The 25,847-nt window shown below is 39.8% G+C and overlaps 1 protein-coding gene across 1 annotated transcript; it reads left to right on the top strand.

Annotated features, from left to right (window-relative positions):
* The first annotated feature begins 191 nt into the window (after positions 1-191).
* On the top strand, positions 192-14,267 carry CHMP4C (charged multivesicular body protein 4C). Its single transcript, XM_021550564.2, has 5 exons — positions 192-496; positions 7,449-7,626; positions 8,860-8,974; positions 11,537-11,645; positions 13,815-14,267. Exons 1-5 carry the CDS (start codon positions 301-303, stop codon positions 13,877-13,879), a joined length of 663 nt encoding a protein of 220 aa, XP_021406239.1. The 5' UTR covers positions 192-300; the 3' UTR covers positions 13,880-14,267.
* The last annotated feature ends 11,580 nt before the right edge of the window (positions 14,268-25,847 follow it).

Below are 25,847 nucleotides of genomic sequence, written 5' to 3'. Positions count from 1 at the left end.
TGTGCTCTGGGATGACCCACTGTGCGTTCTGAGATTCTGTGACGGGAAAAAGCGCCGGCCCGGCCCGGGACGCTGCGGCCGCCCCGCGGAGCTCGCCGGCTGCTCCCCCGCTGCCCGGCGCTGGCTGAGGGAGCGGAGCTCGGCCGCCGCGGAGCCGCCCCCGGCCCGCCCCGCCGCCAGGTGCGCCGCCGCCGCCCGTGGCTCAGGAAGTGCTGCCGCGGCGTGTGCCGGGCGGGGAGGCTCCTGAGGACCGGCTCGCCAGACCTTTCTGTCGGCGGGCGCCGAGCTGGGATCGCCGCCATGAGCAAGATCTCCAAGTTCTTCAAGGGGGGCGGCTCGGCCGCCTCCAAGGGCCGCGGGGGTCCCTCGCCGCAGGAGGCGCTGGCCCGGCTGCGAGAGACGGAGGAGATGCTCAGCAAGAAGCAGGAGTACCTGGAGACGCGGATCGAGCGGGAGCTGGCGGTAGCGCGGCAGCACGGCACCAGGAACAAGCGGGGTGAGTGCGGGCCGGGCCCGCGCGATTAAAGCCCGGAGCGCCCTGGGTACCAGGGGCGCTCGGGTCTCGCCGGGCTGAGGCTGGGCCGGGTCCCCTGGCCCCGCAGGTGTGCAGTGCTCGGCTGTGGGCTGCGAGCGAGTATCACCGCACGCGAGGCGGGATGGTGGTTTTGGCATCCACTAGTGTTTAATGAACTGTGGATTCATCTAGTGGGATGGGAAATTGTTACTCCTCACAAATTTGCTGTCTGGTTTCCTGTGCGATTCTCCTGTTCGTGCTTTGCACCACCGTCGATGCAGGTACTGGCTGGATACACTGGCTGGAGGGCAAAGTGCTGCTGCTGTTTGGGGGCTCAGCATTGGCTGGGCAGGTGCGAACGAGATGAAGGATGTGCGGATCTCCTGTATATTCACAAATCAGTGCACATTATCCCCATTGCTGACAACTGAGCAACACAGTGATGCAATGATTTGTCCAAATAATGTAAGAAGTATATGTGAAACCGAAAAAAGAATGATAGCTCAGAGCTTTTGTGACTGCTGTTAGCTACAAAGGAGAGGATGCTAAGGTCTGGCTTCTATGTATACTGATGTTGTCACGACTGGGAAGCAAATGATGGTAGTCAGTGTCTTGGGGATATACTGGCCTCAGAGAAACAAGTTAATTATTTCCTGAAGTCACATAGAGGCCTGTTTGCCTGAGCTGTATTTTAATTTAAATGCTTAATAACAGAAGAAGGATATTTTGAATTAAAGATTTGTAATGTGACAAGAAAGTAGGTCTTTTGCCTGCTTGTTCTGTTACTCAGTAATTTATAAAATAATGCCTTGTAACTTCAAACTTGTGTTAGAGGTGTCCTGCCCTCTAATGTATTTGTAATGCTTTAGCATTTAATAATTATTAGCAAAAGGCAGTTTAACTAAACTAACTTTTAGTTAAAATTGATTTAAAATTGTGGGTCAAGATGGGACAGATTTGAGGGCACAGTTGAGGGACTAAACTCAGTTGAGTGCTCAACTGTGACAGGTGCTCAAGAAGATGGGGTCTGTCACAATTGTCCCAGTCTCACACTTTCTATTCCCCTGGCTTCAGCTGGAGTGTCTCTTGGTCCCTTGTCTAGGTACTGGCACCTCTGTACTGTCACAGTGAGCTAGTTCAGGAAGGTGATCCACCTGGAAGCTAATTTGCTATGGAACAAAGTGACCAGGTAGCTCTTGGGACTGAATTAATTGTGGAAAAGCCTGAGCTGCAGGGCTGGTACAAGCAAATAGGTTGGTTCCCATGACTGTAGCAATTCCTGGTTAAATCCAGACATGCTGTTCTGAAACTTCATCCCAAACCTGAATTATAAGATGGCACATTTGCAGAAAGAAGCATTTCCTGCCTCGCTCCTGCCCTTATGCTGCTCCCTTTCTTTCCCTTAGCAGAGTTCCCTGAAGGATGTGTTTAAGAAAGCTGGATATTTTTAAATATTATGGTTTTCTTTGCCTGGGTTATTCTTTTTACCCAGGACGGTTTAAGTTCCACTTATCCAGTTGACCTGGTAGCTACATGAGTGCTTGTGAACCTGTGAAAGAGAGAGAGGGGGGCACAGACAGGAATGAGAATTTGTTGGAAAAAGGTAGATCTGCTTCATCTTTAACTCAGCGGATTGATGGTGGTTTCAGGTGTATGTTGGCCTTTTCCTTCAGGCATGTAGCATTTGATATCTGAAGTTTTTCTCCCAGATTGTTGCTTCCACTGCAGTGCTCAATATGCAGTTGCCCTAGTTTTTTATGTATTAAATTGTTCATGAAGTCGTATTGCAAACTGTAGTGTTGAGCTGATTGTGGTTAAAAACAACTGCCTTTTATTTTGTCATTTGCTTAGGGAGGAACAGTTTAAAACAGTAAAGAGGCAAGAGTAGGGCTAAAACTGCAGTGGGGCAGTTCTTATTCATGCCAGAAATGGTTCTAAAACCAAAATGGGATAACCTAAGTACAGTCAGGAGAGAAACAATATGAACCATACATTGTTTAAAATATAACCTTGCTCTGCCAAAGTGCTTAAATTTAGCAGGATAGTTAGTGAACTTAAATCCCCAATAATGGCTTCATTTGATGTGTCAATTGCTTTACAGTTTAATTACTGTTGATTTACATTGACATCATATTAGCTAGTGTGTAGTACTGTATAGCTCAGAGAAAATATGTGCTAACCACCATCTATTGTAGCATTATGTAAACATACATACAAATGAGAGAATAAAGGTTTTAATCTACACTGCCTTGTTGAAGTGAGTGTTTTGGTGGGATGTCACTGCTTATTTTCAATGTAGGTTCTTTTTTCTTCACTGCATCTGTATAGAGGCCTATGGAAACTAAAATGGAGCTATCAGCAGCTGGAGCAAGATGTAGCTAGGGATAGAAAATGCAACAAATTAGCATGATCTCACTTGATTTTTAGGTGCATGAGTCTGAGTCAGTTGCACCAACACAAGAGAGAGCAGATTCAAGCACCAGCAATTTCTCGTGACTTCATATGACTCTTGAACAGGTTTCATGTGACATCAGTAGGCTTAACTTGATTTAAAAGCTGTAATGCATTAGCTATGCCATAGATGTGAAACATCATTGAAATTGTCCTGGCTTTTCCTTTATGGAGTATCTCTGCAGTTTCTGTACCTAATCTGAAATTACCTATACTTTTGATGGGATGCATTTCCAGCATTCCCCATTAGTATCCGATTGTAGCTAGACCACTTCAAGGTTTTTTGTTTGCTGAAATTCCTCCTGAAGAGGTTTTGTCATGAGAAGCAATATTTTTTTTACGGTTAGCACCGAATTCTAATGTCTCTCCACTCCAGGAACAAACTCTTAAAATCTCTTGCTGTACTTTTTGAGGGTTTCTCAGTATAAGCCAGTGCATAGCTGCCAACTCCATCTACATGTTGGCTTTTCTTATCCATTATTTTAATGAACATAGAAGAAAATATAAAGAACAAGAAGTGATACTGAATATTTGAGAACTTTGTTTAAAAGGAAATGTGCTTTCTGAAGCATGCCTGTAATTGTGAAAATAGCATGAATGTGTGTTGTTTCAGCCCAATGTCCTTGACAGATCCTAAAAAATATAAAAAAACTTAATAAAAACAATAAAGTTAAGCCATCCAGAATAGGATTAAATCTTAACTATAAAGAACCACATAGTACAACTGAGGACAAAACCTATGAAGAAAGTGGGAAAAACAGGGAGGGTTTCACAAGTAGATGCTGCTAAACGTGTGTTACATTTGGGCAGGGCACATGTAGCCCTGTAGCATTCCTTTTCAGTGAGTTGGGTGTAACCAGGAGGCTGTGGAAGCCAAACAATGATGTGGTAGTTGTGTGTTATGATGGACAGGGCAGTCACGCCTGCAGCAGGCTGTGGGACAGGTTGGGAAAGAAAAGCCCTTGGTGTGTCTTTGCTCTGTGAGTTGCAGTGATTGTTCTCTGACTTTCATGATCACATTTCAAGTGTCTTGCTGTGAACTGGAATACTTATAACTGGTCCAGGTCATTATTATTCTTGATTTAGTGTCCCAGCTGTAGCTGCATGTGGCTTCCTCCACAAGGCTTTAAGGACTGTGAGTGCTGACAGTGAGCCTAATTAGGGTCCTATGATTTTTATGGCCTCTGCAGCATTGCCCTCTGTTGTCCCTGGAGTGAGGGAGATCAGAAGCTGCAATCCATGAATCCCTTGCAGGCCTGAAGTGGAGTTTTGTGAGCTGTATCCAAGAATGAGACCTGGTATTTTCACAATCATGTTGCATCATCAGAAGAAACACTCTTTTCCTACTTTAGTAGTTTCATCATTATAAGGATTATTAGACAACTGTTTTATTTTTATGACATCGTTGGTGCTTTCTGTACTGATGGGTGTTGGCAGTAGGCTTGACTGGTAAAGGTGGTATTACTGCACTGTTACTTTTCAGTCTGATCTGTCATGAAACCATGAGAAGGGTGCACAGCTATGCAATTACTTCTGCTTTTCCTTTTGAAATCTGGATATTCAGTGTGACCAGGATTCTTATTGCCAGGGTGGCCATTAATGCTTCCTTACTAAAGTGTCAGCATTGTAGTAATATTGGAAAAGTGCCCTTCTGTATAAAAGGAGTTCATTAATATGCAAACTTAAACTGACATAGTCTTCTTTTGTTCCAGACACCTTATGACTATAAAATAAAAACTCATATTAAAAGCAGTGGTTCCTAGTCTATGAGCTGTATCCTGCTTACTGGATTCAGGAGTACAGGAAATGTACTAAAGCCCAGCCAAGTGCTGACATTTAAAATTTCAAGAGTTGCATTGGCTTTTTTGGAGCACGAAAGAAAAAGTGCATGAGACTGCTTTTGTGTTTTTTTCCTGGACAAGCCCTCCACCTCTTCCTGAATGAATTGGTGTTAATTACACTTGCTTCCTCAGACTCTACCTCTGCTCAAACTCATCCTCCCCAGTCTGTCTTCCTTCTTTGAGATCTTTGGAATGGGGAGCACCATTTCTCAGTGCCATTCTTAGACCTTCAGTGAAATGAGTTTGCCTTTTCTGCTCTATTTAATTATATTTTTATATTTTAATTATATTTTAATAGATACTTCCTTCTCTTCTTTGGTAATTACAATGTGATAGCATTATAAAGCAGAAGCATTTCAGTCCTGTAAGACTTGCACACAAATTTAAAAATGCTTGTAATATGCAGTGGAAAAGCACCAAAATTCTAGGTACTTTGTAAAACACAGGAAAATAGGTTTCAAATAACAAGGAAATTCTCATAAATTAGTGATAGGAGCTCCTGTAGCAAAATACTCTGCAATAAAGGGCATTCATTTAGCACAAGTCAGGAAAATCATATAGTGTGGTTGAGAATTTATAATGCTTTGGTTGATAAGGAAGGAGTATGAATTTATTTCCTATGGACTGCTTTATCCTGTAAGTGACTGGTAAAACTAAAGAGAAGGAAGATAATATCTTGTACCACATTAATTAGGAAAAGCTACTTATGAATAGCTGAAGTCGCAGAGAGTTTAGTTTCTCTTGTGTTTTCTTGATTTGGGTGTGGTTTAATGAAATGATCTTCAGGATTTTGAAAACAACTGCTTTGTGTTTAACTGAGGAAATCCATTTTCTTTGTGAGCAGCCAACAATAACAGCACCATTGCAGAGTCCCATTTCTGAAGAGCACTGACTAGAAAGTCTGCCCCATGGTAGGTGCTTGCTCCAGCTGAGCACTCCTCAGTCCACAGGGCCTCAGAGTCCTCTCTGGCCCAGCTGTTGTTATGCAGTTTCAGACTGTTACCTTTGTCTGGAACTTCTAGCTTCCTAACCTAAGAATCCAGGATCAAATTTGATCCAGTGGAAGCTAAGAAAGGAAGTGGCTGGTGTCTTAATTCTACCAATACTAAGCATAAATAAGTAAGGAAATAATAAGTAGGTAAGCATTGTTTGGGATTAAATAAAAATAAAGTATTTTAGAATTGCCAGTGAGAATTTTACAGTTCTTATATTTGCCATTTGCATGACATCATCTGGTGTTTGCACAACTTCAGAATATGCATGATCTTTGAACCATCCCCCAAAACCTTGGAAAATCTTGGATTTGAATGTTGTGATTAATCTGTTGGGATTGTGGTTTGCTGTCCTGAAACATCTCACTCCCGGTGGTGGAAGGCATCTTAGCCTGTGTGAATGCCTGTCCTTGTACAGCTCATGATGAACAATTTTGATCATGTTGATTCAAGCATTTGTCAACAAAGCATTAATATTTTTAGCATGCTGTTACGCACCATAACTCTTTGTGCCCTCCTTGGGGGAATCCTAATTTCATTTGAAAAGTTGTGTACCCCAGTGTCAAGGTTCAGTGTTACTGTGTGTGGGTAATTTTAACAGGATAGTAGCAGTAGCTGCTGCTGTTGGTTGAGTTTGGGGAGGCCACAGGGGCTTGTAGGTTCTGAATCTTTTTAAAGATTAAATGTAGGAGACAAGGGAAGGAATGGGGGTGCTAATAGCATTGAAAGAAACCAAACAATGGGTTAACTCAGTCTCTTGTTTTGTTTGGTTTTTTAGCCTGGCATATGTAGTTTGGAAAGGACTGTTATCAGGAAATGCTTGTGGCAAAATTGTGTGTGTCCACACCCTGAGGCCAAGAGAAAGTTCTCTTCTCCTCATGCTTGTCATGCGTGCGTTTATTCTGGTAATGATTTACTCTGGGCAGAGTACGCTGCTCATAATTTAATGATTATAAAAAACTAATCTCAACTAATTTACAAAGATAATGGGGTGTAGCTGAATTTGACTGTGTCTGTGTCTACAAAGTTATTTATGTTTTTAAATTCTAAGATTTAAAGATCATGTTCCTAAGTGATTGTTAAGAATGGATGAGCTAAAAGCTGGAGAAATGCAAATCCTTCTCTGTCTTAACCCATCTGCCTAGCTGGGCCATTTAGGCCCTCCATTGCACTTCACAATTACTGCTGCTGAGACAAAGTTTAGAAAGTGCCATTGATGGAGTTGTGGTTATCATGACAGTTCTTACACTGGCTTCCTTAGGTTTTACTTACGTTTTGCAGCTTATTCTTTTATTCTCTCTTCTGGTTCCTCCCTTCTGACTTCTCTCTGATGTTTTTCTTTTTCCTTCCATCTTCCCTGCTTTGCCTGTGTGCACAGGATGGAGTTCAAGATCTCCCACAGTGGAGGAAGAAGCTTCTTTTCCTTGTGGTGCTAGGAGGAGTTAATCTAAAAGAGGCTTCCCAGCATGTTCATGCAACAGCCTGTTGGTGATTAACAGGCTGCCGATCTGGTGTGCTCAAAGTTTGTCTCCCTCATAGTAAGGTAGGAGGGTGAGAATTATAAATTCTGCAGGTCAGCTTGGTGCTGAACTACTTGTCCTTGCATTTTCTATGAAAACACACAATGCACTTTGCCTTTTCTAATTCCAGCTGCCTTACAAGCACTGAAGAGAAAAAAGAGATATGAGAAACAGTTGAATCAAATTGATGGGACACTTTCAACCATTGAGTTCCAGAGAGAGGCATTGGAAAATTCCCACACCAACACAGAAGTGCTCAAGAATATGGGTTATGCTGCACAAGCTATGAAAAAAGTACATGAAAATATGTAAGTGTTTCCTAGTAGCTTCCAAGTTGAACTTACTAACCACTTTCAAATTATTCCATTACTATAGACTGTTGTATCAAGTTAGATAGTTTTGACTTCATTTTTGGTTTGAGCACTGAATGTCAGGAATGCTATTAGTGTTATATAGTGTTATATTTGGCAGAAAAATATCTTTTCCTAACAATAAATCTAGAAGGAAGCTCACTTAACTGGTGAGATCTGTTTTTTTCAGTCCGTCTTGGCAGTGGAGAGTGGCCTCTGCCCTTGGTTTGTCTAGAAGAAAATCTAGTCATAGAAATTAGGTGCACTCTTTTCTTCAGAATCCATAAACTGGACTGTGGGATTGAAAGTCCTGATTAAATGCACTCCCTTTCCCAACCCACCGCCCCCCCCCCCCCCCAAAAAAAAAAAATTACTTTTTTTTTTTCATATGTCCTATATTGTTTCAAAGGGTGTTTTTCTGCCTGAATAAACAGAGTTAAATCAGAAGGGTTGTTCTGGGAGAAATAAACAGGAACTGAAACAATAACGAAGTTAACAATAAGGGGAAACCTTTAAATGGGGTACAATTCTGTTAAGTTCTCCCCAGTTCTGATGAAACCTTAACATAAGAAAAGATCCATAAAATCATAGAATAGTTTGGGTTCAAGGGGACATTTAAAGATAATCCTGTTCAAACACCCTGCAGTGAATAGGAATATCTTCAACCAGATCAGGTTGCTCAGAGTCCATCCAACCTGACCTTGGGTGTTTCTAGAGATGGGATAGATACCATTTCTGGGCAACCTGTGCTGGTGCTTCACCACCCTCATTGTAAAAAGCTTCTTCCTTGAATCAAATCTAAATTGACCCTCTTTTGGATTAAAGCTGTTATCCTCTGCCCTCCACAACAAGCCATGTAAATGTTTATCCCCATCTTTCTTATAAAGCCCCTTTAAGTACCAAAAGGCCTGCAAAGATGCTGACCTTGGGGAACTGCCCATGGGCTGTGACTGGCTGGCAGAGGTATGAGGAGCACAGAGAGAGAGACACTCTGCTGCAGTTTGATTTTTGTTATAATCCTGACATGGAAGTAGCTGGGCTGGGTGTAGGTGAGGAAAATTACTCCCTGTGAATTCTGCTTTTTATAGAGTCATGGGCATAAAAAGAAAACAGAGTCTGTTAAAGTGAGTGTGTTCTGTAGGATTTGATTGATACATCCTTTAAAAAAATATTTTTATGTTACCTTTCCAGGGATTTGAACAAAATTGATGATTTGATGCAAGATATCACTGAACAGCAAGATGTTGCCCAGGAAATTTCAGACGCTATCTCAAACCGAGCCACCTTTGGTGATGAGTTTGACGAGGTTAGTACTTCAGGCCTGTGAGTTTTAACTCCATAGTTATTTTGCTGTGCAGTGGTTTGTTTCTCAAGAAGTGTGAATGTGAAATTCCTTGGTTCTAGCTCACTCTATCTAGGAAAGTTGTAGAATTGTATTATAAATATAAAAATTAAATAAAGCCATTATATATAAAATATATAATGTACTAAATAAAAATCTGTAAATACAAAAATATAAAAAATATTTTTATTTTTTGTATCAATTTTAAGAAAAGCATTTTTAACTGCACTCCTGTAGTTATTGTTCTCATTTGAGCCTCGGAAAAAGGTCACTAAAACATGTAATTTGTACTACTCCAAGTGGACACTGAAACATATAATTTTTTTGTTGCTCCAAATAGACATCCATTTGACTTAAGTGCATGTCTCTATGTCATGGACAGGCTACTGTTCATAATTCTGAATATTTAAACCATTTTTTAAGGTCATTTTTGGTGCAGGTCCTTTCCCTATTGCCCAGACCACAAAAGTAGATCTGATAGGTAGAAGTAATACCTGTTGGAGTCAATAAGGTTTCATTCTAAAGCTCTTTTCTTCTGAAACCCCCACAAGGCATTTAGGACCTTCTCAAAAATTGTTGCAGTAGCTTTCATCCAATGCCCCCAGATTTGATTTTGTACATCTAAACAGGATATAAATTATTTCTGATCCAACCATGGTTGAGGACTCAAGGGTCAAGGTTACTCAAAATTCTTGTAATTTCTGGAATGCAGAGATGGATGTCAAGCTCAATATCACAACCACTTTTGTCTTGTTTTTCAGTTTTGTTTCAAAATGGCCAAGCACTAAGAATCATTTGAAGAAAGTCTTGAATACTCAAACTGTTCACTGTATTCCCAACTAATTTGTTCTTATATTCCCAAATGGACAAAAAAGAAAGATATAAATGCTATATTGCACATATTGACTTGATTGGGAGGAAGAAGTAGTTTCATTCAATAGCTCTAATTTGTTGAAAATAGTAAAGAATCTTTGTATTTTGTTCCCATTACCTGTTTTCCTGTATTTCCCCTTTGAATGTAAATTTTCCAAGAAACATTTAGGCATTACTGGCACAAGGAATGGGATTTGGCCTGCGCTTCAAACACTTGAAAAGCATCCTGCCACCCCAAACAGCTGTACAGTGTCTTGCTTTTCAACAGTGCTTAACTTTTTGGAGTCTAGGCTTAGTAAGTATGTTGTAGATTGACCTGGAAGTTTCTAAGGGATACCAGTTGAAGCTGATGTGCATTGTTCCTGTTTGGGAAATAAGCCCCTGTCACTTGGAACATCGTTGTACCAGCTTTTGCATGGGAGCCTAATACTCAGAGCACTTGGCAGTAACTGGGAAACCTGGTTTGCAGGCTACTGCAACTTGAGTGTGCTAGAATCAATGACTTAATTGCTGGGATATAAGGTGGTTAGTGTTGAAGGATAATGTTTAATTGATTTTTTTTTTTTTGAAGGATGTTTTTTCCATGCATTTGGATGCATTTTCTCTTCACATGTGTCCCGTGGCTGTAAGGAGACCATGGAAGCATGTGATTTCTTGTGCTCCAGATGGGCACAGAAACATAAGAGTTTCTTCTCCCTGGGTGGTCACAGTGTATGTTTGCCTTAAATTATAAAACCATGAGAAAGTAAATTCAGGCATAAAGTCCTGTGGTGGCTATGCAACTGTCATTTTAACTTCTACATTGGTGATAAACAAAGTATAAATGTGTAGGCAAAGCCCATTTCAGTACCTAATAGTTCTTATGTTGCAACTTCTTTGACACTTACCCCTCCCCTCTCTAGTTGTTTTTGCCCATTGTTTCTTTTAAATGATTTTATCAATGTGGCAGAGGTCCATTTCTTCACATACATGTACCATATAGCTTCCTTTCTTTGGGAAACTTCAGCTGAGGAATAAGTTCCTTGCTTTTTTAAAAAGCATACAGCCTTTTTATTTTTAGCATTGTACAAGTGGATTAGATCATCTGTCCAAATCAGCCTCTGCACCTAAAAGCCCATGAGTGCAGCATGTTTCAAGAGTGAATAACAGGACCCAGGAGGACAGTTTTGATTCCAGTCCTGCTTTGAAATCACATATAATCCTGGACTTATGTGATAGAGCTGAAGAACAGTGTTTAATGACAGTCTGCCGTATAACCAGTGGAAGGTGTTATAAAATGGGAGAAATGGCACATTAAAGTTTGAATCCATTGAAGAATACAGGCTCTAGATCTGGAAGAACAAACCTGAGGACAGCAGAGAGGCATTTTACTCCCATATTTGCCTTTTTGGCATGAACTGTACTGCTGTTAGTTTTGTTTTTAGGTTTATTTCTTGTCCTGTTTCTAACTCTCATTGTCCTATTTTCAGTGTTCAATTAATGTTTACTTAACTGCCCATACTTAGTAAAATTGCACATTTAATATGCTGTTTCTTGATATGTCCTTTCAGGTGTAAACTGTTTTTTCAGAAGTAGTTTGCTTCACAGTGGTTAAATGTGCCCTTGCATGTAACCACTGACAGAATTTGTAAGTAATGTTTTCCTTGAATTTAGGATGAGTTGATGGCAGAATTGGAAGAACTGGAGCAAGAAGAACTGAACAAGGGAATGAGAGATGTCACATTGCCAAGTGTTCCATCCACATCGTTGCCTTCTCGTCCTGGTAAAATGCCTGATTGCTATTTTACATTTCTCATGATTAAGCCATACTGTGAGAAGGGGGAGAGGAAGAGAGGGTTTCAGATATGAATTTAACTCTGTTATAACTTTTAAAATGTTATAAATTCCTTTTCCTGTTTTTGTATCTGCTTAACAGAAGAAGCAGAGTGGGATTTCATTTTGCTCAGTGAAAGCATTTAGGACCAAATTCTCTGTAGATTTGGGGTGACAAACTCGGGGAACCTGACCTTGCACATACACTGATGAATCTACTGAAATGTAGTAAGATCATTGAGGAATGATCTTTTTTGCCTTTTTTTTTTTCTTCTTTTTGGCAATTAAATCCTTAGTCTCTTTCAGTTAGAGCCTGACCTAGATTCCAAATGTTTACGTCATAAAAATCCAGTTTTGCAGGCGTAGTGGTTTGATATCTTCCGCTGGTATTTTAATTAGAAATGAAGGAGGCATTGGGAAGTACATATTTAAAGACATATGTTCGTTCCTTTGCTTTCTTTGTACTGAATAGGCTTATTTCTGGTATTAAGCTGTAGTTTTATTTTTCTATAATTCTGCCCTGTTCATTTTGAATTCAGCCAGAGGCAGTCAACTTTTAATACACTTTTCACTGTCAGTTTAAAGACTTGCTGTCTACTGAAATTAGTAAAAGATTATAAACACTTGATGGTAAGGACAGTACACATGTGACTCAGGTGGTTTATGGTTTCTGCTACAGAACAGGTTACCTAGACCAGCTCAGCTTAGATCCTATGATATGTGTTTTGGCAGATGACACTTAAATCCTGAGAAGCAGTTTAAAATGTTCAAGCTGAGACTGTGGCTTCATCTACTGAACTCAATTGCAGAACAGCTAGTTAAAAAAAAAAAAAAAAGGATTTAGAAAAGCCGTGAAAATCCAGTGTGGCCATTTATGATTTGTTCATGCATTGTCTTCCCAATCCAGATCCAGCTGTGCCAGTTGACATTTTTATTAAACCCAGACCATATCCATGTGCTTCTCACTATTTTAATTTTCTACATCCACCTGTATGGTTGTTTCAGGCAAGATTAGCTGTTTACAATTATATAGTTCAAGGCTGTGAAAAACTAGCTTATGTTTTCTGAAACTCTCTGCTTACTGTCACACAGCAACAGCAAAATTAGACCAGTTGATGGATCTATGATGCTTCTGATTGGAGATGCATGTTGCCCTCCTAATTTGAAGATGAGGAAACTGCCAATGAAGCGAGGCATAGTGACATTCCCCAGTCATGCAGTGAACCTGTGACACTTGCAGAGGAGGGAGTGCAGCTGTGGCCCCCCATGTGCTTTTCCTTAGTCCCTGGAGTGGTAGTGGAGTTCCCCTCTAGACAGTGGCCCCTGGCCCTGCAGCTAACTCAGGTGGGAGCAGTCTGGCTGCTGTGAAGGTGCATGCAGGTGTCGGACTCAATAAGTGTTCCACTGGTGGCTGCAGAGATGCCAGTCCTGGTGTTCACAGCCCACAGATGGAGGAGGCTGAGCCTTGGCTTTTGGGCCTCTAGTCTGCAGGTCAGCAAATGAGGACAATTAGGGTGAGGTTTTGGTTTAGTGAATGCAGGTGATGTGTGATAGGAGATTTGGGTACAAAGTGTGTGTGGTACCTGATACAGAGCTGGGAATTTCTGTTGCAGTGAACACAGCAGTTAACTGATGTCACCTGAGCAAAGCAAGTTAAGGAATATCTTTCTCTGTTTAATAAATGACACCACCTGTTAAAATGGAGTGAGTTCATCCAGAGACTTGCATGTGCAGATCCTCTCAGCACTATTTGGAAAGGTAGCAGGATGTGCAGCTGGCCAGGATAGGTCACTTTTGTTCGTTTACATGGTGGTGAGAGAACTGACAACATTCTTGTGGGCCTTTTCTGGCTGTGACAACCTTTAGAAATTAAATGTTTTTTTCTGTGTGAGTCTTTCAGTAGGAATGATGTCAGACCTATATTGTGAACTTGAGGGTTTTACAGGAAATAATGATTGGGCAGAATAGCCACAACTCTTATGAGCTTCATTCCTGCATTACTCATGTTCAGCTTGCTACTCAGTAAATTGGTCTATAGAACTATAGAAGTCCTCATACTAACAGATAGAATGGTTCTGACTGTTACACTAGTTGATGGTTATTGTCTCTTTATCTACAGCATCGACCAGGAAAAGAGCAGAAGATGAAGATGAAATGAAGAAACTGGCTGCCTGGGCTTCATAAGAGGATGGTCTTTTTGTAACATCAAACATTGTAGTGCAGAATGTAAGGAGCTGCACTGCTGTTTTATAACCACACTGATTTACTGTGGTTGCATTTCATACAGGCTGGGATTTTTTATGGCACATATTGCTTAAACTAGTGTTACTCCCATATTTCAAAACTAGCTGAAAAACCAGCAAACAAAGGAGTTAAATAGTTGCCTAAACCTTCAGGCATAATTTTTTTTCAGCCTCGTCAAGAGATTTGTTTTATTATTAGTATCAGTTTTTAATAGGTACTATCTTACCATGTCTGTTGGTTTGTAAAACCCATGTGCCTCACTTATGCTCAAAGCAGGATTCATTTTTGAAATTAGAAAGTTTAGTAAGGGCCCTATAACTAGAGGGTTATTTGGTTCAGACTGTTTGAATATTAGCAAAAGAGTTTAGTACATGTCCTCACTTGCAAGTTCTTTGAGCTGGAGTACTAATAACTATTCAGTTAGACATGAAGATTCAAACAGTCTTCCTGGAGCAACTTATGGTGTCCTAGATATTAAGAGGAAGCTCTTCTGTAGGCTTATTGAAGTGGGATGTGTTATTTGTTTTAATTGGCCAAAATGTCCCATGCACTCCTATAGGTCAAGTTGCATTGTATTTTGGATTATTTCTGACTAGGTTACAGAATTACAGTGATCAAGGAAAGCAAAATGTCTAGATTGTTACAGATTCCTGCCAAACACTACTGATTTTCATTAAGCCTGTCAAATCTCCAGAAGAGATTTGACCTTGCTGTTTTCTCCTCCACTACCTTGTCTCTTTCTAGGATGAGTCTTTACTTTGTATGACAATGCTCGTCCTCATCAAAGGAATTAGCAACACATTTTTAGTTACACAATTTCAAAATAGTTTTAATTTCTGAGCATCTGGTTCTTTTCTCTTACTCAGTTTGTGAATGGAAATGATACCAGTGTGTTGCATTTGCAAGACCTTTTTAAACCCTGGTTAAAAGCTGATTCTGGGTTACTTGTAAAGTTGGTATGTTACTGTTCAACAGCATTTTAGCCTAAGGAAAAAATGCCACTCTTGAATGCTAAACTACTACATATATGGAGAGATTGCTGTTCAAATACAACCCAAAAATTAAATAGGCTGCTTTGTACTAACAAAATATTAAATAAATCTTAAGCTCTATGCTAGTAGCTTGCTGTTAATCACAAGAAAATAGTAGAACAGTGTGGAGTTCCTAGGGGTGTAGGAAGCAGAGTCCTTGATCTAGGTTTCTTGTTTTTAAATTAATTTAAATTTAGTGATGACTGAACCACCTGGGGAATAGTGGTGGACTTGGTTTCTGTAGATCTTCAGCCACAGAAGACTGACTTCTTCTCCTGCAGGCTTTACCCTGTGATTTGCTGGGTGTTCAGCTTCAACAGGCTTCAATAGCCTTCAGCTTAGTGGATTTTAGGTTAAGTATATAATGTGTTTCTAGACATGGTCTGCTCAGAGCCTTTCAAGTTGAACCCTATGGATGTAACCCAAAATGTATAAACCCTTTGGAGGGTTTGACTTTTTCAGGACTTCCATTCTCTGTGGAGAAATTGCTTTTGGATTGTATCTGTATGAGAGTTGAATCAAGCCTTTTTGTTCAGAGTAGAGAAAATCTGGAATTATTTTTGTTTTAAATACAAAATAAAACAGAAGGGAAAAAAAAGAGGACAGAACTGCCTTAAATTTAAAAATATATTTTGAACTCTGAAAGAGTAGGAAACCAAATATAACAAAATGCTACTTGGTTTTAATGCTTGCTGAAATTCAGCATGAGAATACTAGCTGAAAGCAGAATACTTAGTAAAATATTCAAAGTTATTTCATACTCATTTGCTAATCCTTCTGGCTGAGTCCTGTGTTCAAGGTGTGCAGTTTATGCAGGTCTCAGAATTGGAATTGTGTACAGAACATATCAGCACACACTGGGTGTGTGACTGTGCAAGGCTGGCAGTGTCTTTGTGGACACTTCTGGTATTTCTAAATATGAGGCCATGCCAACACAATCCCGTAGTTAGTTTGGAAAAGCTGGCTTCCAGCCTCTGTTCTTGGTTGAATTAGTAGTTAAGAATGCTTAGCTCTTATGTAGGTAGCACTTGGCATATTCAAAGTGCTCTACAACCTAATGGGTCTCTAAGCTTCTATTTTGAAACTAAAATGACTTTCAGTCTGCTTTGGAAAATGGGGGCCTACTGTTTTTGAATAAGAACTTTGCATGTGAACACTCCTCACTGGAGACAAAATAATCCTGCAGAGATCTTCTTTGACTGCTGCCCTCCAGCAGTGTTTTGGCCAAATGTTGATCCTGAAGAAGTTTCAGGTGTTTTCAGCTAATTAATGTTCAGACCAAGCACTTTAAAAACAAAACTTTTGAAAGGTGAGGAAATGAAAATGAATATTCAGGTGAGCTGCTCTGAAAGCTTATGTATAGTAGCTGGTGATCCTGAAAGACAGACTCATGTACCAGTTCATAAGCCAGGATGTGAGGTTGGTGAAATTATACTCAGAAGCACTGTAGTGATACACAGAAATGAAAATACACCATGGACCTCCGTAATTGGAGTGATTTTTTTTGGTTTTTGTTTTGTTGTTTTTTTTTTGACCACAGTTTTCTTCAAGGGAAAAGGGGTTGTAGGGATTTAATTCAGCTGAGGGAGTGGCTCTTTCCTGTGTAAATTTGGATAACAGTGGGACAAATGGCCCTTTTGTATTTGAACATATGCCTCTCTTCATGCCAAGATGGTATTTGTTTAGTATGTAAGTAGTTGAGAGTGAATAGTGTCAATGTGTTATTGTAAATGTACCCTGCTAACTGGAACATATTTTACAGGAGGACTGTTGCAGCAGATGGTGTACTATAACTGACTTCCTTTCTTGTTGTTTATTTATTCTGAGATTATTTGTTTCTCATAAGAGGCTTAGACACTTTTAATCTGGATAACTTTTAAAAAGGGGAAAAGAAAGTAAATAAAGAAAATAAAAGTAAAACCAATTCATGTATGTATATATATATATACACACACTGTAAATAAATATTTTGGTGTCATGTTTGTGTTACATGATTTTATTAAATTTCTTTTCCCATCAGGCAAAATTGTAAGTACCCTCCTTACACTGTCATTAGGATATAGTGCTCTTTTAAAGGATGTGAGAATATTTTTAAACATTTTTTGTTGTATTAATCTTTCAGCAGCCAGTTAGAATTCAAGAATTCTTTGAAGTTGATTTGGTTTACAAAAAAAACAACAAAAAACCCAGCCCAATGTAAGCTGTGGTGTTTGGGCTGCATTCCTTCACACTTAACCACTGTTCAAGAAATTATTTTAATTTAATATATCCAAAATATCTCCCTCTCCTCCCCTCTGACCTGTAGATCTTATTATTGTTTCTGAAATTGTTTCAGTGTTTTTCACTTTCCAGGCCTTATTTGAAAGGCAGAATGATCAGGTCTTTTAAAAATGAAAAAGAAAAATATACGATAGGCAAGACTGAAGTGCGACAAATACAAAAGGCATTTTTTTCATTAATCTTACTAGAATCTGTTTAAAGTCTGTGTGTGTGTATAGTGTCTCACCTATAGTGTACACACACATATTTTCATGCATGTATGAAATGCTGGAGCAGTGGTTTAGGACCACCATCTGTTGTGGAAAGGTTGCAGTTGCTGGGGCAGCTTCTCTTTTCCTCTTTGTGAGTCCTAAGGGCTTTGTCACAAAATGCCAAGGAATTGCTGTGGTTTGAGCACTTGTCTGTGTCTAAAGCTGTAGGGGGGGTAGAAGAACAGGATGAGTGTGCAGGGGGAATATTTAGAAAATCTCACTGTCTTCCATGATGTAGGGCTTATATTATTTTAATTACGTCATTTTTTTAGAAAAAAAATTTAGTCTCAAAAATTATTTAGCAATTCATCTTGAGAATGACTAGTAGTATAATTTCAGGTAGCTGTCATGTTTTCTCACACCTGTCCTCATTGCAGAGCCTGTGGCAAGACTCACCTTCATAGCACTATTGAGTCAGGTGAATATTGTAGGAAAAATATAGCTGCTTTATGTGACCTTGATCATAGTTTAAATGGTTTGTTTTGTTATCAGCATGTAATTAATTACCTGGTCACCATTGGATTACACTCCTAGGATCAATATCTGCAGATCAAACTAGATTATATAGTTATGAAATGCTAATATGTGCCTAGAAATTTCTGAACAACCTTGTATACCTGAGATGACTGTGTCTGGCAAGGTCACATGGGCCTCTGTGCTGCCCTGCTCCCCTCCTTGTAGTGTGTAGTCCTGCACACTACACTTGTGGTTTTGTATTTTGGTTATATGTATGCTAGCTGACTTTTCCCCCTGCAACTAGAAGTCTTCTGATAATTTCCTGGTTGCTGTTTTCTACAACTGAGTGTCAAATTCCTCTTTACCAAGATAAACTTTGGGCAAATGCCATCCTGGGGAGTTTGGGCTTGACAATTAGGCAGCCCCTTACAGTCTGTGCTGTCTCAGCAGCCTCTGCTACCCAGGCTGTTTTCAGGGCAGCAGGGCAGTGTAGGTACCCTTCAGCTGACTTTCTCAAAGGGCTAGGATTGAAAGGCGAGTTGAGGATTTGTGATTTGACCTGAATTTAATCAAATAGGTGGTAGGCCAGTTTTCTGAGCTGGTGGCTTGCTCCCGTGTCAGTACCTCCCATTCCCATTGTTGTGACATCAGTTTCACTATATAAGTTTTATAGGGCAAGGAGTGTTTTATGGGTTCAAACAAGATTTACAACTCCACCCTGAGTTTAGCACCATTTCCTCAAAAAAATTAAACTTGTATTTTAGGAGTAAAGTGAGTGCTCAGATACACTCTATCCAGATAGCTTTACTTTTGTACTCAGCTTACTAAAGGGACCTTGGTGCAGATGCTGAACAAACGAAACTCAGCTGGGACTGCAGATGTATGTGTAGGGTTGTTATATTACCCCATACCTATATTGTCTGTACCCTGTGTGTATACAGGGTTTTGGAGTGCCCGGTGTGGCTGCTGCCCAGCAGCAGTGGTGAGCTCCATCAGCGCCAGGGCTGGGACTCTGCAGACCTCCAGGAGGAGCTCTGGGTTCAGCATACAGCAAGAAACTCCAGCAGGCTGGAAAGGCTGCAGTTTTCTCACAGGACCTGATTTCAGTCTTACTGCTCATGCTGGAGGAAAAGGCCTGCCTGGAAGTGCTGTTCCAAAATCAGGGGTGAAACTCTCCCACTCCTCCGAGTCCTCCCACAAATACCCACTTGTTCAGAGCTAAAATGCTCTTTTAAATACTAACCCACCTTCTTGGCTGCTTCTCTGGCTTTTGTCTCTTTTCTTCTCGTCTCCTGTCTATGGCCACCTTGGCACCCAGCTTCGTTCCCTGCTCTGGACTAATGCAGGAGCTCAGAAGCAGATGGTCATGCAGCCCCCTCTCTACACACTCAGGCCAGAGCAAAGAGCTAAGACCAGCCTCAAAGGCTTAAATCTGTTAAAAATACAAATTTTCAAGAAGTTTAATACTGGCTTAGTGATTTGTGCCTTGCAGTGACCAGCTGCAAGCTGGATGTCGTTGGAACACACTGAGGACACTGAATTGCAAGAGGGATTTCTTGGTCAAGTCTGTCTCTCAGACCCTGTGAGGGTTCAGAGCACATCAGTCATTGTGAGGTAATGTCAGTGCTACTTTGGGTTAGGTGGGAGCATGTGGGACATGCCTACAGGGAGGTATTGCAGCTGCTGGTTTTGAGGCTGTTAATGTTCATGTGTAAAATTAATCACTTTGATTTATTGAGGACTTGGCTCTTAAAAGGTAACTTTACCAAGGAGAGGGTTTATTTGGCACAGGAAATTCTATCTGGACTGACACCTTCTTACAGCTGTAATGCAGTTTCAGAAGTTCATAGATAAACACAGGTTGGAGATACCACCTTGCACTTTTCAGGTTAAAACCTTCAGCTTCCAATGCTTTGCAAGGAGTCAGCAAAATATTTTAGTCCATTCAGTTTAGTGAGCTAGGGAAAAAAAAAAATCCCCTATGTGAACTAAGTAGCTCTGGAAAGAGTTTGTAGCAGCCCTAACCTGAGAACAGATCTTATCTGTATTGTAGCAGACACTTGTGGTTGAACACAAAGGATTTAATTTTATAAAGAAGACAATAGGAGAGAAAAAATGATGGGGGGAAATGATAACAAGTTGAGACACTAATTTATGTAGCCTGAGAATCTGTCTAGAGCACATATTGTGTCTGAATAAACTGAAATCTGAGTCAACAGCTGCTTCACCAGAGCAGAGCATAGAAGCCTCTTTGTTGAGAGAAGAGATCTTGTCATGTGACCTTTGGATAATCATGAGTCTTGTGTAACTCACATCATTCAAAAAGTGAAAGATGTTGGTCTTTCCATGGCTTTTCTAGACTCAGATGTGAAACTTGTCTCACAGAGGATGCCAGTAGTGAACTACAGCATGCTGACAGCAAAAATAGATAAAAGTAATTATTTGCTTGTTCTGTTTCTCATGTTAAATCACAGCAAAGTTGAGCTGAATTTTTGATTGTTTAATGCTCTTTCATCATACATTACTTTGCACATTAATTTTGCTGCATTCTGAAATTATTTTTTAATTTAATTTAGGTAGGAACAACTAAGTCAGATATGATCGGGTTCTCTGCAGTTATCTTTACAAGAAACACATTTTTGGGCTATTTTTATACACTTAAGCAGGATCAATGTCTCTATAGACACACAAACATCTCAATGAATCTTAGTAATTCTTTTGCAAAAGATTAAACAGAGTGAGACAGTTTTCTCATCTGCTTTTTCCAATGCAAGTTATTATCCCCTTGCCAAATTAAAATCTAAGAGGAAGCTCCCGATGTTTTTGTTGGGTTTACAATTATCCTACAAGCCGTACTGCAAGATTTCTAAATTCATAATGCATATCCACACACAAAAAATAAACTTCTCAGAGCAAGACTTCTTCTAAATGTACAAAGCAGCTACCATAAAAAGGTAGAGCTCTTGCCTATTGCCTCTGCTTGTCCCTGTATTTATCCTGCAGAATGAGGGGGAAATGGAGACTCTCCCATCACACCACAAACAATCCACCCCATAACCTGGTTACCAGAAATGCCTAGTAAGGAGCCACAGGAAATCTGGAAGGAGAGATCTAGTAGTTTTGCCACATGTTGCAGCTGCTTCCTAAGCTCGCTCACTCTGTCTATCCATCTGTCTTTCAGACAATGCAAAGAAATAATGAGATCTTGAAAGGTCAATGTACAACCTTCTCCCAGTAGATGCTTGTCAGATGAACAATGCTTGATAAACCCATGTTAACTGCCAGGTGTTTCATAGTCATCCTCAACGTTTCCATAAAGCAGCTGTGGTTTCTTCTTTATGAAAGGCATTAATACACATGAGAAAACAGATTGAGAAAACAGAGACATGTTTCTCCACCACATGCAAGCATCCTAGTGTGTTCAATTTGAACTGGTAGAAGAAAGGAATATTACAAATCTAGAAGCAGTGAATAATTTATAAGCAAAAGGTTTATATTTAAACCTACTTGAAATCCAGTTGAGATACCCCAAGACAAGGTTCCTGTATTACACAGGCAGAAATCTCACTGGATCAGCAAATAATAATTTATAAGTAAAAGATTTATATTTAAACCTACTTGAAATCCAGTTGAGATACCCCAATACAAGGTTCCTGTATTACACAGGCAAAAATCTCACTGGATCAGCAAATCATCTAATTTTAACCTGCTGACAAGTCAGGGGGATCAGCAGTAACCCTAGGACAGCACCAACTGACTTAATGTGCAATTACGGTGAATCATGTAATTGCTTTCTTCCTCAGGTTCCTTGTTTGCACAGCAGAGGAAATAGAATACCTCTCTCTCAGATACAAAGTGGGGATAAACTTTGTTTGCTGAGCATTCTGGTGATCCTCAAGTTAAACAAGTGCTGAATATGGATCAGGAAGCCTTTAGGGTCTCCATGAAGAGGTTAAAAGGGCTAAAAGGGGAAAGGTCTCCCTGAAGATTGTGTTGAAAACCAGGGAAAACAGGTTGGAGCACTGCTTTTGAAGGCTTAGCAAAGGCTTAAGGTGCAGAACTTTTTAACTTCCCTTGCAATAGATGAGACTTTGCCACTGTTGAGAGTTGATCCCAGAATCCCATTTATTAGGCCAGTGCTTTAATCAGCCTCTGCTTAGAAGGAAGACCCATGCTGAGGGTTTCTGCATTGTGGGGAGTGATCTCTTCCTGACAGGTGATGCATGTCACATGTCTCCCAAAGCCAAAGGGTTCAGCTCTGGCTAGCAGGGACTTCTGAGGACTAAAATTACTACTCCAAGCTTAGCACTCCCATGCCCATGCCTCCTCTTTCTCCGGAGTCATGCTGCCCTGCTTTGCAGTTTGCAATATTTGCAAGCCATACCAAAATTCCAGTTTGGGCTGGATGCTCTGATATCCTTAATGAGACAGAAAAGGCACAAGTCATTCAAAAAGGGGCAGGAAAACAGTGAAGATCTGGGATATACACAAGAGAAATGCACTGAAGACTTTTTCTCAATGTCAGGTTAAAGGTATAAAAGGGCAAAGAGAAGCTTTGCCAGTTGAGTGAGAAAATCACTAGCTTTCCTGAATTTTAATTTCAGTGTCAGGTGCTGTTCTGTTGCAGAAGGACTTAATGTAAAAATGTTTTGTTTTCTTAAGTAAGAACAATGTACACATCAGGCTTTCTGATTTATCCCGCTAAGCAGAATTACATTTCAGAACTCAGCCAATTACAGAGCTCCTTCAGCCTTCCTGTTACATGACAGTGAAAAATGCTTGTCTTGGAAACATCCTGGTTGTGCACATCCTGTGCTCTGGGCAGCATCAGTGTAACTCTACCTGATGCTTGTTAAACAGGATTCTTCAATCCTAATATCACTTTGTTTTGATGCTGCATAAATCTGCATGTCCACCAGAAGAAAAAAGATGCTTTGTAAGTGATACGGAGTTATGCTTAGACATGTCTCACGACAGCTTTTTCCTTACTCTAGAACAACCATCACAATGGTTCTGAACTCATCAACCCAAGGAGAAATTTCAAGAGAAACATTTTGTATAGTATATATCTAGTATAACACACAATATACCCAGCTGGAGAATAATCTGTAAACTGACCAACAGTCACTATTACTCTGAGGATGACATGTTTGTGATTTATATCTATTACAAAGTAAGGATATCTATAATATTTTATTGTTTCACATAAAACATGTTTATGCTAAATGTTTAGTATTTTCCCTATTTTTCCACTCCTCTGAATCCACATAGTTGGTAAATAAAGGTAAATAAAATCTTGCAGATTAAGAAAACTGAACAGAAGCCTTGGGACCAGTGTTTTCTTTGCAATGCAGAACCTGAGAAGGACTGAACCACAAACAAGACTGGGATAAAGGTTAGGACAGTGAGGCTGGCAAAGAAACACCAGTGCTATGGAAGGTGTTCCTGAATGGGTTACAATTAACACAGAACCTAAACCACTCACAACACAAACTAACAATTAGTGGAGAAGCAGTTCTGTTCACAAATGAGTGAACAAATTTTACTTTCAAAGGGGAAAAATGCTCAAGTGTAAACTATGGATAAGTTTCTCTTGTCCTCCTTCCCTTCAGTTCCTTTCCATTCTCTCTCATCTTTCCTCTAGAACGTTAAGGTCCTATGCATTAACAATGTGTTGAGGATCATAAAAATATAGAACCACCAACTACACAGGTCAGTACATTGACTGCTCAGAGTACAAACTCTTACAAGAGACATCTTCTGGAGATGGCTGCATGATCAGTTCCTAGATTCCTTATTAGATTCAAACAAACATGGATGTGAGGATAGAGTTCAGTTATCCAAGCATCCCTTAAAGCAAATTCTGTATTTTGTAGGAAGAATATGTATCTAGTTTGGAGTGTTGGAACTTTCTAGTAATCTGACTGTTCTGATCTCTTGCACAAAGACTTAACTGAAATATAGGAAGTAATGATAGAAAGACCCCCGAGACCTGGCATTCCATAGAGTTTCCTATAGGATTCTTTCCTTCCTTGGTGATTTGTGACCTTGGTCTATTGATTTGTGTTATCTGACATTTCTAAAAAAAACCCTGACTGTAGCAGCAACTTCAGAACTTAACTTTTTTGAATTCCACACCGCTCAGCCAGCATGTATCAGAGCCTGCCATAGCTAGCATAGGAAAAACTCTTCTACAAACAAACCACATGGAATTCCAAGAGAAAGTTAATTCTACTCAAAATCAAATTTTTTCTAGTAGAAGAAATGCTGCTCCTTTGTAGCTACATTTCAAAAAAGGAATACAAACTGCAGAGAAAAAAAAAAAATAAAATTACTTAGTGTTCTAATGCACTGCAGAGAGTAAAACCCATCTGGGGCAGACACCATCTAGAACAGGAGCTTTCCTGGTCCCTTTTCACTTCAACTGTAAAACCCCAACTCCTTCCCCAGAAAACCAAGATGCTTAAGACAAAGAGGAGAGCACAAAAGTCCACTGGAAAGTGCACCATAGAGACTTCTCTCCTACTACTGTCAAGTTCTGTTTGGTGAATTCATTTCCTTCCCTCCTTGAGCTGGTTCAATTGGGACTATTGTACTCACAGCTAATGTTGTGTTGTATGTTCTATACCAAATTAATGGTGGTCAGTGGGAAAGGTATGGAGTGGGAGTTTATAGGGACTCATTCTTGATTAAATCTCAGTCAGCATTTTAATTGATTTAGCAGTGCACAAATCAAAAGCAGAGAGGTGGTGTGGGCAGACTTGATGTGCTTTCGAGGATAAAAAATCCTGCAGGATTAAAAGATGCAGTATTGAAGAAAAGCAAGGCCCCAATAAGATTAAACTATGCACTATGCATTAAAATCTAAAACTAAGGGGAAAACCTTGTACATCAGTAGCTGAACTATTAAGACAATCACAACAGAAAAGAACAACCTGTTACTGGTTGTTTTTCTTGAAACTTGCTCACTCTGCTACAATTCCAGTTTGATTATTTCTCTGCACTTTCAGCAGGGCACAGAACTCCACTGTCAAGTCTTACAAATGAAAATATTGGAAACTTGGCTTCTTCTGTACTGAAATTGCAGCAGTGAGTGAAAAAAGAAGGAAACACATGGAAAATAGTGCCAGAATGAATGCAAGTAGTACAGCAGAAAAAGATTCACTATGGGATTGACTTAGAATAAACCCTGATCAAGATGTTCAAGGCCACAATGGCCTGTCCACCTCAAATTCTGCATGTCCTTTAGGGAGCATAACCATTACTTACCAGTAACATAGCTGAAGTGATGCCACACTGCCACTGAACAAATTCACTTTTTCCAGCTCAGTTTAGTTACAAGGTGCCCCCTAAACAAAAATAGAACACCAAATACTCGGGTTAGCAAAGTATCTTTTAAATCCTGAAGTTTTAATTCCTTTGCTCTCTCATGACTAAACTCTAAATTATATTACTCCTTTCTTCAATGTCTAGATTTGTAGATGCACCTGCTGGACTTTAGAAATCCCAGGCATGTATGACCAAAGCACCTTTTTGATATTTTAAAAATCTTTACAGTTGTAAACCTAACAAGATTTTAATAGACAAAGTTTGATCTTTTCAAATATATAAGTGACATCTGACACAAGATTTCATGTATTTTCAATAATGTGCTAAATATTGAGTTCACTCAAAATCTATGAGGATTTATGTAGGATATTAAAAAAAAAAATCAGTTCCTTTTTTACTTCTACCTTCAACAGGAGTACAGCAAGGTTTCTGATGTGACAGCATTCTCATTCATTTTCATGCTGACAATTTTTGGTAAAAACAGGATTCAGACCAGGGCTGAGTAAGTGCAGGAAATCTCTGAGGTAAGAAATGTATCATTCTAGCAGTATTTCATCCTTC

Source organism: Lonchura striata, chromosome 1 (genome assembly GCF_046129695.1).
Source record: "Lonchura striata isolate bLonStr1 chromosome 1, bLonStr1.mat, whole genome shotgun sequence".
Taxonomy (NCBI): Eukaryota; Metazoa; Chordata; class Aves; order Passeriformes; family Estrildidae; genus Lonchura; species Lonchura striata.
Note: the sequence above shows the minus strand (reverse complement) of the source record. Positions and strands in the feature narration are given on the sequence as shown.

Coding starts and splice junctions, on each gene's coding strand:
- CHMP4C (XM_021550564.2), top strand. CDS start 301: ATGAGCAAGATCTCCAAGTTCTTCAAGGGGGGCGGCTCGGCCGCCTCC. Junction 497..7,448: donor CGGCACCAGGAACAAGCGGG/GTGAGTGCGGGC, acceptor TTCTAATTCCAG/CTGCCTTACAAGCACTGAAG. Junction 11,646..13,814: donor ATCGTTGCCTTCTCGTCCTG/GTAAAATGCCTG, acceptor CTTTATCTACAG/CATCGACCAGGAAAAGAGCA.